This window comes from Anomalospiza imberbis, chromosome 11, assembly GCF_031753505.1.
Source record: "Anomalospiza imberbis isolate Cuckoo-Finch-1a 21T00152 chromosome 11, ASM3175350v1, whole genome shotgun sequence".
NCBI classification, from domain to species: Eukaryota; Metazoa; Chordata; class Aves; order Passeriformes; family Viduidae; genus Anomalospiza; species Anomalospiza imberbis.
In genome coordinates this window covers 9252819-9267112 of record NC_089691.1, presented here as the reverse complement: position 1 = coordinate 9267112, position 14294 = coordinate 9252819, and the positions used below count along the sequence as shown (strand labels likewise).

Below are 14294 nucleotides of genomic sequence, written 5' to 3'. Positions count from 1 at the left end.
ATGTCAATATATAATGGGATAGAAAACACCAGAAAAAGGATACTTTGGACCTTCATATTTTTATTTAATCACTTTTCCAAACAAAAAAATTAATGAGTTTGCATTATGTGTCAGTTATGAAAAAAAAAATCTCAAAAGGAAAAGTCAGTAAAAACAATGTTTTCTACATATAACCCTCTTAGTAACTACTTAATTCTCATTTTTTAAAAATGCAGAGGGGTCAGATTACCCAAACTATGTGATCAGTTCTAGTGGAGCTGCTCTGGAATGATGATCCCTCAATTTATTTTTTGTCAGGAGGTGACTGAAGGGATTTGTGTTTGCACAGTGGTGTATGCCCAGGTGTCACCAGAGGACACAAGGAAAAACGACGCACCACAGCTTTGGTCACCATGAAGAGACTAATTTATTTTTTTCTGACTCCAATCATTTATAGTTCTCAAAAGGTGCCAGTGGATTGGAAGGTGAACGTGCCACCTCTCCAACGACACTGGATCTATCTACCAGTCTATCAAATTTCTCTGCCTCTATGAAAGAATGCAAAACAATAGGTTGTTTACAGAAAGTTTCGTGAGAAAGTTCTCTACAAGAATGTAAATTCAGAAGGCTTTAGAAAATCCTAAGAAATCAGGGCGACACCCAGGACTGCCCAATGCACACTCCCCTCACACATCCCTCTTCCTCAGATTCTTTGGACTAAGAAGTCCTAATTGCCTGTTTCTGATGGCTCATCTGAGGCTGCTGGGGAGTGTTAGGATGTCATGTGCAAGAGATTACAAATTATGGACACTGGAAAGTGCAGGCCAGTACTGGAAAATAAAAACACTCTGTTCACAAAAAGCAAATTGTACAATAATGCCAGGGTGGAGATAAATGCTAGAAACAAAGTGAGAACTCCTAATACAAGAGGAGTTTTTCCTACTGAAGCTGAAAGTATTCATCACTGGGCAAGTGTTTTGGGTTTGACACTTTAGGGTGTATCTATTTTTTACCCTCTTTGGCATTTCCCTCTGATAATACAGCAGCTAAGTTTATTTTACTAATAGCAATTTTAATGAAGGTAGTGTAGTGATGTACCACAAAAAAAAAGAAAAAAAACATTATTCATACTTATTTATAAAGGAAATGCTCATCTGGGAGACAAAGTTAATGGTTACATGCGTCCATCCAGCATGAAGCAATGCTCAGATCTGGGAAACTGAGATAAGGATCAGACAATCTTCAGCAACAATACAGACAGACTGACAAAAACTGAGTGTCTACTTCCTACAGATAAGGGAAAACCAGACAGTCCCCAAGCACACAGCCTGATTTGCAGCCCCAGTGACATTATGTGCACACACACATGTAAGAGGGTGGCACATTTTGATTTTGTACATTTATGGAAGTATTAGAATAGACTTGAGACTGAAGGGGACAGGCTGAGCAGAGGGGTGGTATCTGCTGACAAGAGGGTAAATAAAATTACCTGTGGTCAGACAATCTACCTCCAGCCTCCTCTTTCCCCTCATTTTCCACCACTCATTCCAATGTTACTTGGTCCCAAATGCTTTGGGACTGGCTGGTCATTGCTAGGATTTTTTTGTCCCCCAAAAACTGAGACTGTGTGATTCCCAAGACGACAGGTGTGCTTCTGTCTGCTACAAGTCTGGTAATGGTCACAGCTGGAATAAAGAGCTTCTGCTTTCCCTGCTTGGCTGACAGACACACTGCAGTGAGGGCAGTGAGCACAGACACTCCCTCGTTGTTCTGCTTGTTCTGTCAGCCATGGACCAGCCACACTCAGAGCCCAGGTCAGCAAAGCACTTCATAGCCATGTGATTTTGAGCCAGCCCTTAAATACTTCAAATAGGTAGTAATACATGATTTTTCTTTTTCACTTAATTGAAGGGCAACACAACAGCTTTCTTTCTCAAACAATCCCAATCCTCAAAAAAGTATAACCAATGATCAACCTAAATTTTTGACTCACTGATGAAAATGCCTGCAACCTGCTACCAATTTTGGTCAAGTACTATTGATGCTTATGAAAAACTTAGCACATTTCCTACACAGGAACTCCTTGTTACACAAATGTTTGCAACAAATGTTAAAAATAAACATCCTGACTATAAAGAACTTCAGTGTCAAACTGTGAACAGTGTGAAACAGATTGGATCATGCCTTGGAAGCAAACACTGTGCTTAAACAAAAAATAAATGTGGTGAAAACCAGTGATGTTAGTAAATGGTGCTGGTCAAAAGCTTCTTTTCTACATATTGTGCCAAAGGATCCAAGAGTATGTCAGAACAAATGACACATGATGATAATGTCCTCATCATCATAATTAAAGAAGGACTCATCTGAATGATGAACACACATGATGACAATAGCATATGTAGCAAAACATTCAGGTTGCCAAAATATCCCCAGAAATGTGTGCTGTGAGTCCATGTGCATAAACACACACGATTTGTTCTGAGAATAGTTACTGCTATTCAGATGTGAGCAAAAAATTTTCTTTGTGATCTTATTAGTGCTCTCTATATTCCCTGTTCAACATGAACCAAATGCCCATAGACATCAATTAATTAAAATTTTAAATCAATGTGAGAAACCCCTGAAAATATTTTTATAAGTGTCTCTTCCCCTGTAAAATATGTATTTAAGTTCTAAAATATGTATTTAAGTTCTAAATTAAGTTGTTATTATATGATAACTAATAAAAATTATTTTTGGCTCCAAATTAGATATTACAACACTGCAGAGATTTGATATTGCACTAAGACTTCACACATATGAAAGCAAAGCCGTATGAGAACATAGTTTTCTGACCTACCCTTAAGTCTAAAGAGAAATGTTTACAAAATATATCAACAGTGTCCAAAAATACAAAGTACTAGCACCAACAGCTAAGTTCTAACATATGATAGGGGTGCATAAAGTTGTACTCAAACTAAATTGGACTGCTCTTGTTTAAAGTTGAATCCTGAATCTCTTAAAGGAGGCAGACATGGGGCTTTACTCCACTCCTCCACACAAGCACAAGATCAAGATTCAAGACAGATGGCATTTCCTGAGGGGCTCAGGAGGAAGACATAAATGCTGTTCCTTTAAGCCCTATTTCAGCAGAAAACCTGAAGGGGTTTTTTTATGTCAAGAATAAAATCAGTCCTATAAAGATGGCATTATTAATTTACATAAAAGATGAAGAAAGGGAACTCTCCATTATTTTCTCAACATTTTGGCAGCACATGAATGGTAAAAGAAACTTAAATTAAAAATGAGGATTAAAACCTTCACAACCATTACTGCAACAGAGTGATCATGCTTCTAAGTCATCCAATGTTGGTCATCCAAATGGCTTCTGAGCTTACAAAGAAGATCATTTCTATACAGTCAGGCCAGATTGAAACTTGTATGTTATTTCCTTTTAACAACTTATTTATTCAGATTTTATTTCCAATTTATTTGTCTCTCATTCTCATAAGTTATATACATCCCACTCCCAAATTGAACTAACACTTTGTGTCTGCCAATCATTACTCTGCATTTTTAATTAAAAATAACCATTTCTATGACCACACAAGATCTTGCATGACATGTGAAAGTTTCTGAAAACAAAAGGCCACAGAACCAGAAGTAATTATATAGGTTTTAGTAGTGATTTTAATTTTTTTATTGCTATACCACATGTATATTTACTTATATATACTTGCCTCTAATAATTTCTAAAAATAAAATGAACATGAAAACCAATTAGGTTCATAAAAGAAAGAGGTTGAAGGAAGGGATATTAAATGAAAGAGTAAATTAAAAAGATAATCACAGGTAATATTTTATTCCCAAAATATATGTTGCTCTGAGGTGGTTCATTTCTTGAGTTGGTCATTGATCCAGTCCTTGAGAATGCTGAGCAATCCTGTAAATTGCTCAATACATTAAAGACTGAATTCCACAGGCACCAAAAATATTCAAGTCATAGTAATTTCCTGGATTATGTGAGAATGGCAGGTTACTGGATCAGAAGAATCAGCCTCAGGGAAGCATATATATTCTTATAAAATGTTAAAATATTAACAAAATAAAAGAGATTATATTTATTTTCCAGTATTTAATGGTGAAATCAAGGCAGTGTGTACCTAGACAGTCCAATCCATTCTCCTGTAAAGACTGGGTCAGATGCAAACTTGTTGTGTGCTAGAAGAGCTGCCTGGCCTTTGCAGAGGATCTAAGCATCCCCAGGTGATGCTGAGCTGTTTCCACAGCACGGGGCAATCCCATCCATGATCCCATAGCAGTGTTTAGTTCACAGTGAGGACATGAAATATTCCACTCATGTCTCCTTTGCACTGCTCAATCAAGATGGTTCTGCCCCTGCCATTAAAACTGTGACAAGATCTGATTTTCTGTCAGTGCTGGTGATTTACCCTGCTCCAAATCAGACCTCAAACAAGTCTGAGCTTCCTCAGATTAAGAAGTTTCTTTAGTGGGAATTTTCACAGGTGCTGTTTGAGTCATGCTTGAAATCCCATTGGGAACAAAGTCTGGTTAGCATCTCAGCAGAGATGTAGATTTCCCAGGATCACTGCCAGCCTTAGATAACAAGTGCAGGTGGAATGGCACAATTCAGAATGCTGAAAAAATACTGATGAAAAGATTCTGAAATACTGGATTTGGATGACAGAAATTTACACTGAACTACACAAGCAGGAATAGTTCAGTAGAATAAAAACAATGAAAGTAAAAATCTAAGAAATTTCCCTGGACACTCTGCAACATTACATGTTTCATGTTGAAAATGGGAAATCAAGGCCAGAGATAAATAGAGTCCATAATGTGTCCTTGACTTGCACAAACAAAGCACAGAAAAGTGGCAAGACCAGAAACAGACAATGCTTAGTACACAGAGAGCCTGCTGTGCAAAAGTAAAAGAAATCGAAGATGAGCATTTTTTTCTCTTGTAAGAATAACATGAAAACTAAGAAATGGCAGTGCTGGTTGTTGACGGGGGTGTGTACTTATCTTGGTCTGCAGAATATTTTCAAGACAGCTGTGAGAATTGCTAAATCCCAGTGTTTACAAGGAGTGCTGTCCAATTAACACAGCCCGTACACTGCTGAATACAGACACATCTGCTTTGGTCATGGAAGCACCTCTGAGCTGTCCCTCACAACCAAGTACCTTTTGCAGTTATGAGGGAAAGCTATTGTAAATGATTGGTCTTTTTACTCTGCTCAAATACTGTGCTCACCTACACCTGCACTACTGTGAATGGAAATCGTAGGTAAATTGCAAATACTTGAGCTGTAAGTGTAAATGCAAAACTTTTCTGGGGAAATAAAACAAACCCTAAAGTAAACAAAATGGAGGGGAAAAAAGTCAAAAATAAATCAGAGGCAGCTTTTAAAAATGTGCTCCATGAAGAATAATTATACTTAAAGAAAAGTCTCAGAGGGACACTGCAGTTCTGGGCTGACTGACCCTCCCTGTCAGCTCAGGTTCCTGCAGTTCACAGAAAGATCCATCCCCACAGAACTGAGACAAATCAGTCTGAAATCTAAAGGTCAGGATATAGTTTTCTGCCCCCATGTTCTCTCATTGCTTCTCCATTTTCTTTCCAAAAAGTCACTTATCATTGGATTCTCAAAGTTTAACACAAGACCAGGAAGCAATTTCAAGGTGAATCTGTTGCTCAAACACCTATTATGAGCTATAGCTATCAGACAAAATTCTGGTAAATGATGGAGTTTTCCAAGTACTTTAAGATTAATTCAAACTTCCAAACACTTACTGCAGGATATGAAAAGCAAAAGGACTGGGAAAAAAATAAACATTCTACGTTCCACAGCATGGAAAGCCTGACTTTCTATGTGACCTTCTTCTGCTACCGCTGGAGATACGAATACTCTCCAAACCCAAACCTCTCACAGAAAAAGAAATCATCATTTGTTAAAACAAGCCACTGAAAACTTACAGAAACTTGAATTATCTTGGTCAAGTTACCTACAAAAAGCAATGGGCTTCAAGTAAGATAGTAACATCAGCTTACTTTTTTTTAATATGCATATATAGAAAAAACAATTTTTATTGTCTCACTGTGCTGTGTGCATGTACAACTATCAAGTATATAAATAAATAACAGCAGCTTGTACAAATATCTGTATCAGTGCTTTTGTTTTGATTCCGGGATTAAACATACTTCTATAAAAAAAGGACTTTTTTGGGATTAAGTTTACATTTTCTGTATTTCTTGATGACATCAATTATTTTTTAGTGCATGAACAGTTGCTACTTACATTAACTTCTGTTATAGCAATATCAACGACGCTACCAACAACAATTAAGGCATCAAAAGTGTTCCATGCATCAGTGAAATAGTGCTGTTAGGACAAGCATTCAGCAGAAAGAGAGCAAGAGAAAAACACAAACAGAAAAAGAGAAGAAAAGGACAGTGTTATAACACAGAAACACACTAGGCTTCTCTGATGTACCACTATACAATCTAAACTTTCCCTTTCATAGCTAAAAAAGATTGGTAGAAAAAAAAGGCTATTTATTTCCCATATCAACATAATTGACCTATGACTGGTCTGTACTCAAAACTTTAGAAACATCAGATCAAAATCTGTGACTTGTCCAGATGATGGAAATAGTGGGGAGACAGAGAAAGAGAAGTAGGGACTGGGGAAAGTAAGCTGGGATATACTCACATCAGCTTCACTGAGAACGACGTCTACTATGCTGCCAATAACGATGAGGGAGTCAAACGTATTCCAGGCATCACTAAAATAGCCCTGAACAGAGCAGGCAGGGTGCAAACGTTTGTGATTACACATGAAATGTCAAATATTTGCATACTTCTGTTTAGTTTTGCATAAACAGAAATTAGTTAAACAAAACCTGTGGTCTAATGAGAAAACAAAACAAAACCAAACAATATTGCCTACTGAAGGAAAAGCAACATATATGTGCATGTGTGTGTATATATATAATTATATATATACATGTACAGACACACACACAGACACACACACACTCTACACATGCAGAACACACCATCAGATAAGCACGATGTTGGCAAGCAAGCCATCATCCAAAATTGGTTTTGGGCTTCTAGCAAGGCTGAAAAATTCTAATGTATACCCTAATGAGGACAACAAGACCCCTTTCATTATATTTCTGCAAGATGAAGCCAATTGAAACCTCCTTATCATCAAGGATTTTGTGATAGTCTTATCTAAGTGGTTGGTAAAAATATTCAAAGGGTCACATCTCATCACTGGCTAAACATGCACAGTAATTAATGTGAAACTGTGCATAAAGATTAGAGAACTGACTTAATCTTCTATTCATAAACTAGGTCTAATATAGGAACTCATCCTACATTTGCAGTCAGAGGGTGATTCTGTAGCCAGTGAAGCCAGTGAACCACAGCAACCTGAACAATTTCTTAATGCTTTTGGTTGGTGCAGCCAGTCCAGTGTCTGAAAACTCATCCATTTCAGTGTCTGAAAATTTTCATCAGTTGCTTCATCACCCTTCTGACATTTTATGCCTTTAAATATATTCCCCACACGTGTGTTCCTGGGACATGGCTGCAAAGGGTTATAAAGGTCTATAATGCAATTAGCTGACAGTGGGCATAAAACAGCATGTTTGAGCAAAGAGGCACTTCAGAAGAATCCTCCAGGTAGGTTCCAGTGTGGAACAAATCAAGATGTATTACAATTGTTGAGATAACTATGGAAACCAGAGGTTTCTGCAGTGTGTGGCTTTTTCCTACTTCTTATAGAAATCCAGAACTGCAAAAATTACTGAACTTGCTCTTTACCTCATTCAGATATATTAAAGTATCAGTCTACTATGACTAAAGAATATGCATTACATGAGAAAAGCTGGAATGTACATTTTGTACATGTACATTTCTTGGTAATTATTTTTAAAATAGTGAATTTTCAGCCACTATTGAAGCTCTAAAATAATACATTTAGCAAGAAGTTTAAAATTACAAACGTGCTAATCTAACCTTATATCTAGTTACACTTTTTATTACACTGTTTGCTCTTAGATAATGTTTTAGCTGAGTAGTTTAAGTTATTACATGAGTTGTTAGCAGAGAAAAGAAAAATCGGTTCCAAAACCGATTTTAGAATTGGACTGATATTTTTCTCAAGATTTTAAACTGTTAGAATTTCTAGTAATTTTACAGCTTAATGCACCTGATTACATTAATATTTGAAAAAGGCTTATTTTGAGTGGAAATTTCCTCTTGGAGACTGAGAGAGCTGCTACAGTAGACAACAGCTCCACTTTCTTGGAGAGGAAGCAGGGCCAGGAAAGGCTCATTATGTTTCTAATGCTACTTTTTTAAAACACAAACTGCTACCATCATTCTTTTGTCTAAGGAAAGGGCTGAAAGAGGAAAATAGATCAGAATATTGTTATCTCTACAACCCTTTGCACTTCTCTGGTTCTTTGGGATCAACCATCAATTCCAGTTTTGGGGGAAAGCCAGTGCTCTTGGATTTGGCCTCCTGAAGAAATGCCTCCACTCCAAAGAGCTCTTGCACAATTCCCTGCTGCTGCCTCCTTACTCTGCCTGCTCAAGAGAACAAGCCATTCCCAAAGCTTTACTAAGAATCACACTGAAGCATCCCAACAATACTGAAATTTATAATCCTAATGAGATTAGCAGCTGCCAAACAAAGGGAGCTGCTCTCATCATATTCTTTCTGATCATTCTCATTCTTATTTCTAAGTATCTTCCTTGATTTTAGAATAGCAATATTTTTATCTATATATACACAAAAGAAGAGACTTTTGGCAAACAGCAAACACATGATCAGCACGATCTTGAGCTGTGCTATCCATCTTTCTCTACAAAGGAACCAAAAAAGTTCCCCCAAATAAAGGATAATTTCAGCTATAGAAAAAGTTACTTTACTAGACATGCTACAAGATAAAGCACTGAAATAAAAAAAATCACATTTTGATTCAATACAGCTAAAACACTTTACAGCTAAAAAAATTTACACATTTATTTATTTATTTTATGAAACCTTTTCCATCAGTATAGACAAATATTGTTCAAACTAATATGTAAAGCAAAAGCATACAAATAAACAAAAAACTAAGAGAAAATAAAGATGGTTTTGGAAAAGGGAGGAATGGACAAGTCACAGCAAATAAACATCATGCAAATAAGTTGTTTTCACCACTGCAAGGACCCAAGATCAATTCACTTACTAGCCATCTTTCCTTTTTTCTTACAAAAATCTGATGTAAAACGACATGAAAATCATTACAAGTTTAAGCAACAACTGGCTACCAGGAGGCTGTACATACGGTATGTGTGGATGGATTATTTTTTATTCCATAGCTGGATTTTGTTTTGAACATCACTGAACCACGCTGAGTAACAAATTTTAGGAAATGTGAGGAAAAAGACTTGCTCTTTTAGCTTATATTATGAAAAATTTGCTCATTGAGAAATGCCGAAGGACAAAATCACAAATCCTGGGGAATAGGTAGGCATAGAGAATTAGAAACAAAATATATTTCCATACTTCTACCACATAAATATTTTAGTTCTTTTAGTACTCTCTTGGAAAATTTAGGGCCGCATTCTGCAAAGCCTTGTGTGATCCAATCTCCCAGTCAAGTGTGCCAGACACTCAGCATCACCTTTACTATTGAGCACTTCTCCAGGTTTTATGTATTTCAGAGCTGCAAGGCAGTCTGCAGTGCCTTGGTTTTACACAACACAATATCATAGGAAAAGCATCAATAATTTATTGTAGCCTTAAGTTTATATGACCAGCAAAACCAAAGGATCACCGTTTTCACAGGACTTTTGTCTGCATATTAAGGGGACACTGTCAAGCAGATGAGATTAAAAACTAACAGGTTTTTATCTATTCTTATTTTTGCAGAGTTAAATGGAGTTTTTATTTAATGCTTTGAACATCTCTGAAATAACTTTTTAAAGGCACAAAATTAATAAATAAAACTTTATTCTGTCAGACTAGCCTAAGAGACCCACCCACCAGTGACACAGACTGGAAGAAATAGAAGAAATTTATCCGGCTTTCCTCATGGACCCTAAAGCAAAGCATTAAGTTTGGTTTCAGATTGTTCCTACTATTATTAAACTTTAATATGAGTTAAAGCAATTAATTGTTGTTTTAAACATGCATCTATTTTGAAATTTAGATTAAAGACATTAAAATTCTGCTTAAGGCTGCTATCTGATTTTTGATTATTAATGAACTAGGTAATATGTGTTGCCAATAGGTTTTGTTAAAGAGTATCTGATAATTTAAAAGGTTACAATCTCCAAAGAATAACAGGAACAACCTTAAATATACTTTAATCCCTTCCTGCTCATTAGTCTCTTCCAAAATTCTGATTATCATCATGGTCTTTAAACCTTGTCCTGCTAATTAAAAATTTTAAGGTGTTCTGCACCTAAGGGGGACTGAAATTCAGGAAAGGAGACCCTTCCACTGGCCCTGCTGTGTCTGCCCTTCAAAGTCTCAGGGTTCAGATCCAGGGATGTCTCACAGTGAAAGCATCCAGTCAGATAGAAAGCATGTTGTAACAGAATTAAAGCTCAGATTGTACAGAGTCTTAGAGACCAGTTTTAACACATTGCATTTGCTAACAAGTAGGAAGCCCACAGTACAAATGGAGCACTGTGATTTGTACACTCATGATCAGACCACTGTGTTTGGCATTAGCTGCTATTTCTGACTACAGTCACAAGTGCATGGAGAACCATACAAGGATTCACAATCTTCTTTCAAAAAGCAGATGATAAAATGCAGCAAAGTCCTCTGTGCAAAACAAGGATATAGAACAGGAAATACAGATCAGGAAACACAACCAGCATACTCATGACACTGTGGTCCACACAGCTGAGCTATCTCCTCTGGGGCCTCATATTGTGCTATATTTAATGTGAAACCCTTAGCATTTAAATAAGATAGCTGACACAAAAATACAAATAAATTCATTAGAAATGTACAATGGACTGGACATTGCAGAGCGAGACCACGGGAGAGCGGGTAAACATTCACCCCGAACTCCACAGTTCACATCTCAACACCAGATCTCAAGAGATGGATAATTTCTTCACTTCTGCAGGCAAAAATAAAGCTGGCTTTAAACCAAGTAGCTCAGGCTGTACAGCCAAGCTCAGTACTAAATGCAAGCTGAAGAAATAGTTTTGCAGGTGTGGAAAGCTGCTGTCCACCTGCTGCAGCCTGAGCTGCGGGCAGCCGTGCTGGGAGCACAGAAGTGCCCGGCTCAGAGCAGGGACAGGGCTGCCCACAGAGCCAGGGCTGCTTCACACCAGCAAAGGGCACAGCCCACGGGCAGATAGCCTGGCTGCTCTAAAAGAAGGGCAATGGGAGAGAAAAAGTACCAGCCTTGGATGGTGAGAGCAGTGAGCCCCAAATGGCTCATCTGGCTTTTTTCAAATTCCAAGTGTAGCAGGTGAACATGTCTTATTCATTTACATAGTCCAGAATAAACATTAATTTCATTGTACTAAAAACAAATTTAGTCTGTTTGTTCATCATTAACTTCTGCACTTCATAAATGCAGTATAAGAACTGAACAAAAAGGCTGCATTAACTGCCACAGGATAGTTTTAACTTTTTTTCAATTATAGTTACCAGTTTCTCTTGCAAATCTACTTTTGAAAAAGTGTCTGCATCATTCATATTGACAGTGTCCCTTTAAAACAAGCAATCAACCACTCAGTGTGGGGCCTTCTACCAAATATTATGTATATATAACTGAAAACAAAAATCTATAAAGGTTGTTGCATATGTAAATTATTTATGCTTATGTTTGTAATACTTGGCTATATTTTATAAAGTAAAGAAATTATTTTGCATTTTAGAATGGGAAATTGTACAGGATACAGGTCTTTACTGGAAATTAAATTAGTCAGTTAATGAATGTAGCACCCAGAACAGGAGATGTCGTAATGCTTGTAACAGGAAATTATTTATCTGATTTAGAAAGGGACATTTTCATTACCTCAAAATATTCCAGATCTCATTAACCACTTCATTAGATTTTTTTTCTGATATCTGCATTTCATTTCATGGAGTTACATTTCTATTATAATTTTTCTGATAGATAAAGTTGGGTGGGAAATGTTGGTTTTTCTTTTTTTTGAATAATACACAACAAGTGTGAAACTCATCGTATTTAATTCCTGTGGTGATGACCAAATTAAAGCATATCTTAAACTTACCTTGGGTTTGAATGCAATCAGTTTCAAAACCATTTCAACAGTGAACACTCCTGTGAAAACCATATTCATAATGTCCATGGCATCATTAAATAGCTTAGACTGTCCATAGTGCTGTGAATGAAAAATAAAACACTTACAAAAGTAAAGGCTTTAAAATACAAAGTGAAAGCAAGGCAGCCTAAGACAAAGTTGACAAAAAATCAGCATAGGAAGACATTTTCTAGTAAAATGTATGAAGCACTTCTATATACATGGAAGATTATCTGAGTACCCCTGGTCAAGCATGGAACTGTTTAAATTTATTCTTTTTAGGCACAGACAGAACAAAACTGTAATTCCTCAACATCCTAAGGGAATCTCCAGAGAGAAACTTGTTCCCTCAAAAGAGGAGTATTAGATAACAACATTTTCCCATGTTTTATGTACAAGGTTTTAAAATTACACAGGCTTGTGTCACACCTGCTTAGAAAGCCTGAAGTATGGTAGTCACAAAATAACACAGTGTGTAGGAGGTATATTTTTAAGAGGACAGTGTATGCAACTATACCGAAAAAAGCAGAATGATTTTGTAAACTGAATTCAAACCATGCTTTCTCTTAACAAAATCTGAAATACTAGGGAAAGAAAGAGACAACATGTCACAGAAAAGTACAGTGATCAGAAGTGCTTTCTTTAAAATTCTACTTCATAAAAAAATACAGGTTGCCATAATTAAAAGGCATTATACCCCCTATATCCTTCCCCTCAATTTATGCCAACAGCTTCAAGAGAGTTCCTGCTTTTCCTACCTGCATGGCCAAGCAAAGGGTGTTCAGCATGATGAGGACAAACATGATGTATTCAAATCCAGTAGAATTCACCACATACCAGAACTTGTACTGGTAAGGATTTTTTGGAATATATCTACGGAGAGGACGTGCCTTCAAGGCATACTCTACACACTGACGCTGAAAAGCAAATACAGCAAAAACTGTCAGACTATAACCTAGCAGATAATCAACTGGGAATACAATCATTAACTGAAAATTGTTAAATATAACTCTCAAAACCAGTCTGTCTACTTGATTTAGGTCCTTTTAATATTAAGCATTAATAAAGTGCACAAAGAGCTCACCAATCCTTGATTATTTACAACTGTATCTAACCATATCCACTACTCAGCCACATGCAAAAATCAAATAATGTTCATGGAAATTCTGGAGGGTTTTGCCTTTATACACTAATATATTATAGTAAGTATGGGTATAGTACATAGCAGGACTATTAAGTCATCTCTAAACCATGTTTTGTTTTTACTCCCCTGTCAACCACCAATGATCCTGCCTAGCATAAAACCCTAGAATCAGCAAAATAAATACTGAGGAGGTGTTATTTCTAATAGCTCAGTTAAATTGCCCAGTAAAATCACATACGTAAGAACATCCCAGATTCATCTTATAACCTATAATTGCCCAAAATCTTCAGGGCTGGGCCTCCTACTTGCCTCTGGAGGATTTCTTACAGGCCCTGACTAATGGAGCACATTGTGCAGAAAGAATCCTGGCTACAGTCTTATGCTTTGCTTTCTTTAAATGAAGTGTGTTACAGTCAGCCAAAAACACCTGAAAAATTTTGACTTATGAGTTTCTCAGTCAAAGGATTAAACAGTAAATGGGGATAGATTTTTGTAATTTTAATCTGAATATCCCCTGTGAATTTCTAAATAAATTGGGCTGAGAAGTGGAACATTTTGAAAACTTGAGCTTTGGACACTTTCAGACTATTTGGAACACAAAAACTATTTTCCAGTTCTTAGTGTAAAACCTATCTCTGCCTCAGGATAACCTTGCTGTATTGCGACACCAAAAGGCAAGATGCTAGGAAGCCAACAAGTTTAGTGGACACATTTCACAACAAAAACACTGATGGGTTGGGCTCACAGAAAGGTACAACCACCTGAATACCCAGTTAAATAAATACCCAGATAGTAAAAAAATTAATAAATACTATGTGTTTGGTGCCCTCTTCTGCCCCAAAGCAGAAAGGAAGCTCTTCATGCATAAAC

General features: G+C 36.8%; 1 protein-coding gene across 12 annotated transcripts in view; it reads right to left on the bottom strand.

Moving 5' to 3' along the window:
• CACNA1D (calcium voltage-gated channel subunit alpha1 D) overlaps positions 1–14294 on the bottom strand; it is a 171437-nt gene that overhangs the window by 35445 nt on the left and 121698 nt on the right. For 9 of the 12 annotated variants that reach the window (XM_068201775.1, XM_068201780.1, XM_068201770.1 and 6 more), the window contains 4 exons: positions 13039–13197; positions 12251–12361; positions 6693–6776; positions 6279–6362 (listed from right to left, as the gene is read on the bottom strand). In XM_068201775.1, the coding sequence (XP_068057876.1) occupies positions 6279–6362; positions 6693–6776; positions 12251–12361; positions 13039–13197 (438 nt within the window). The remainder of the gene's footprint in view (positions 1–6278; positions 6363–6692; positions 6777–12250; positions 12362–13038; positions 13198–14294) is intronic. The other 3 variants (XM_068201774.1, XM_068201773.1, XM_068201777.1) reach the window with 2 other exon arrangements.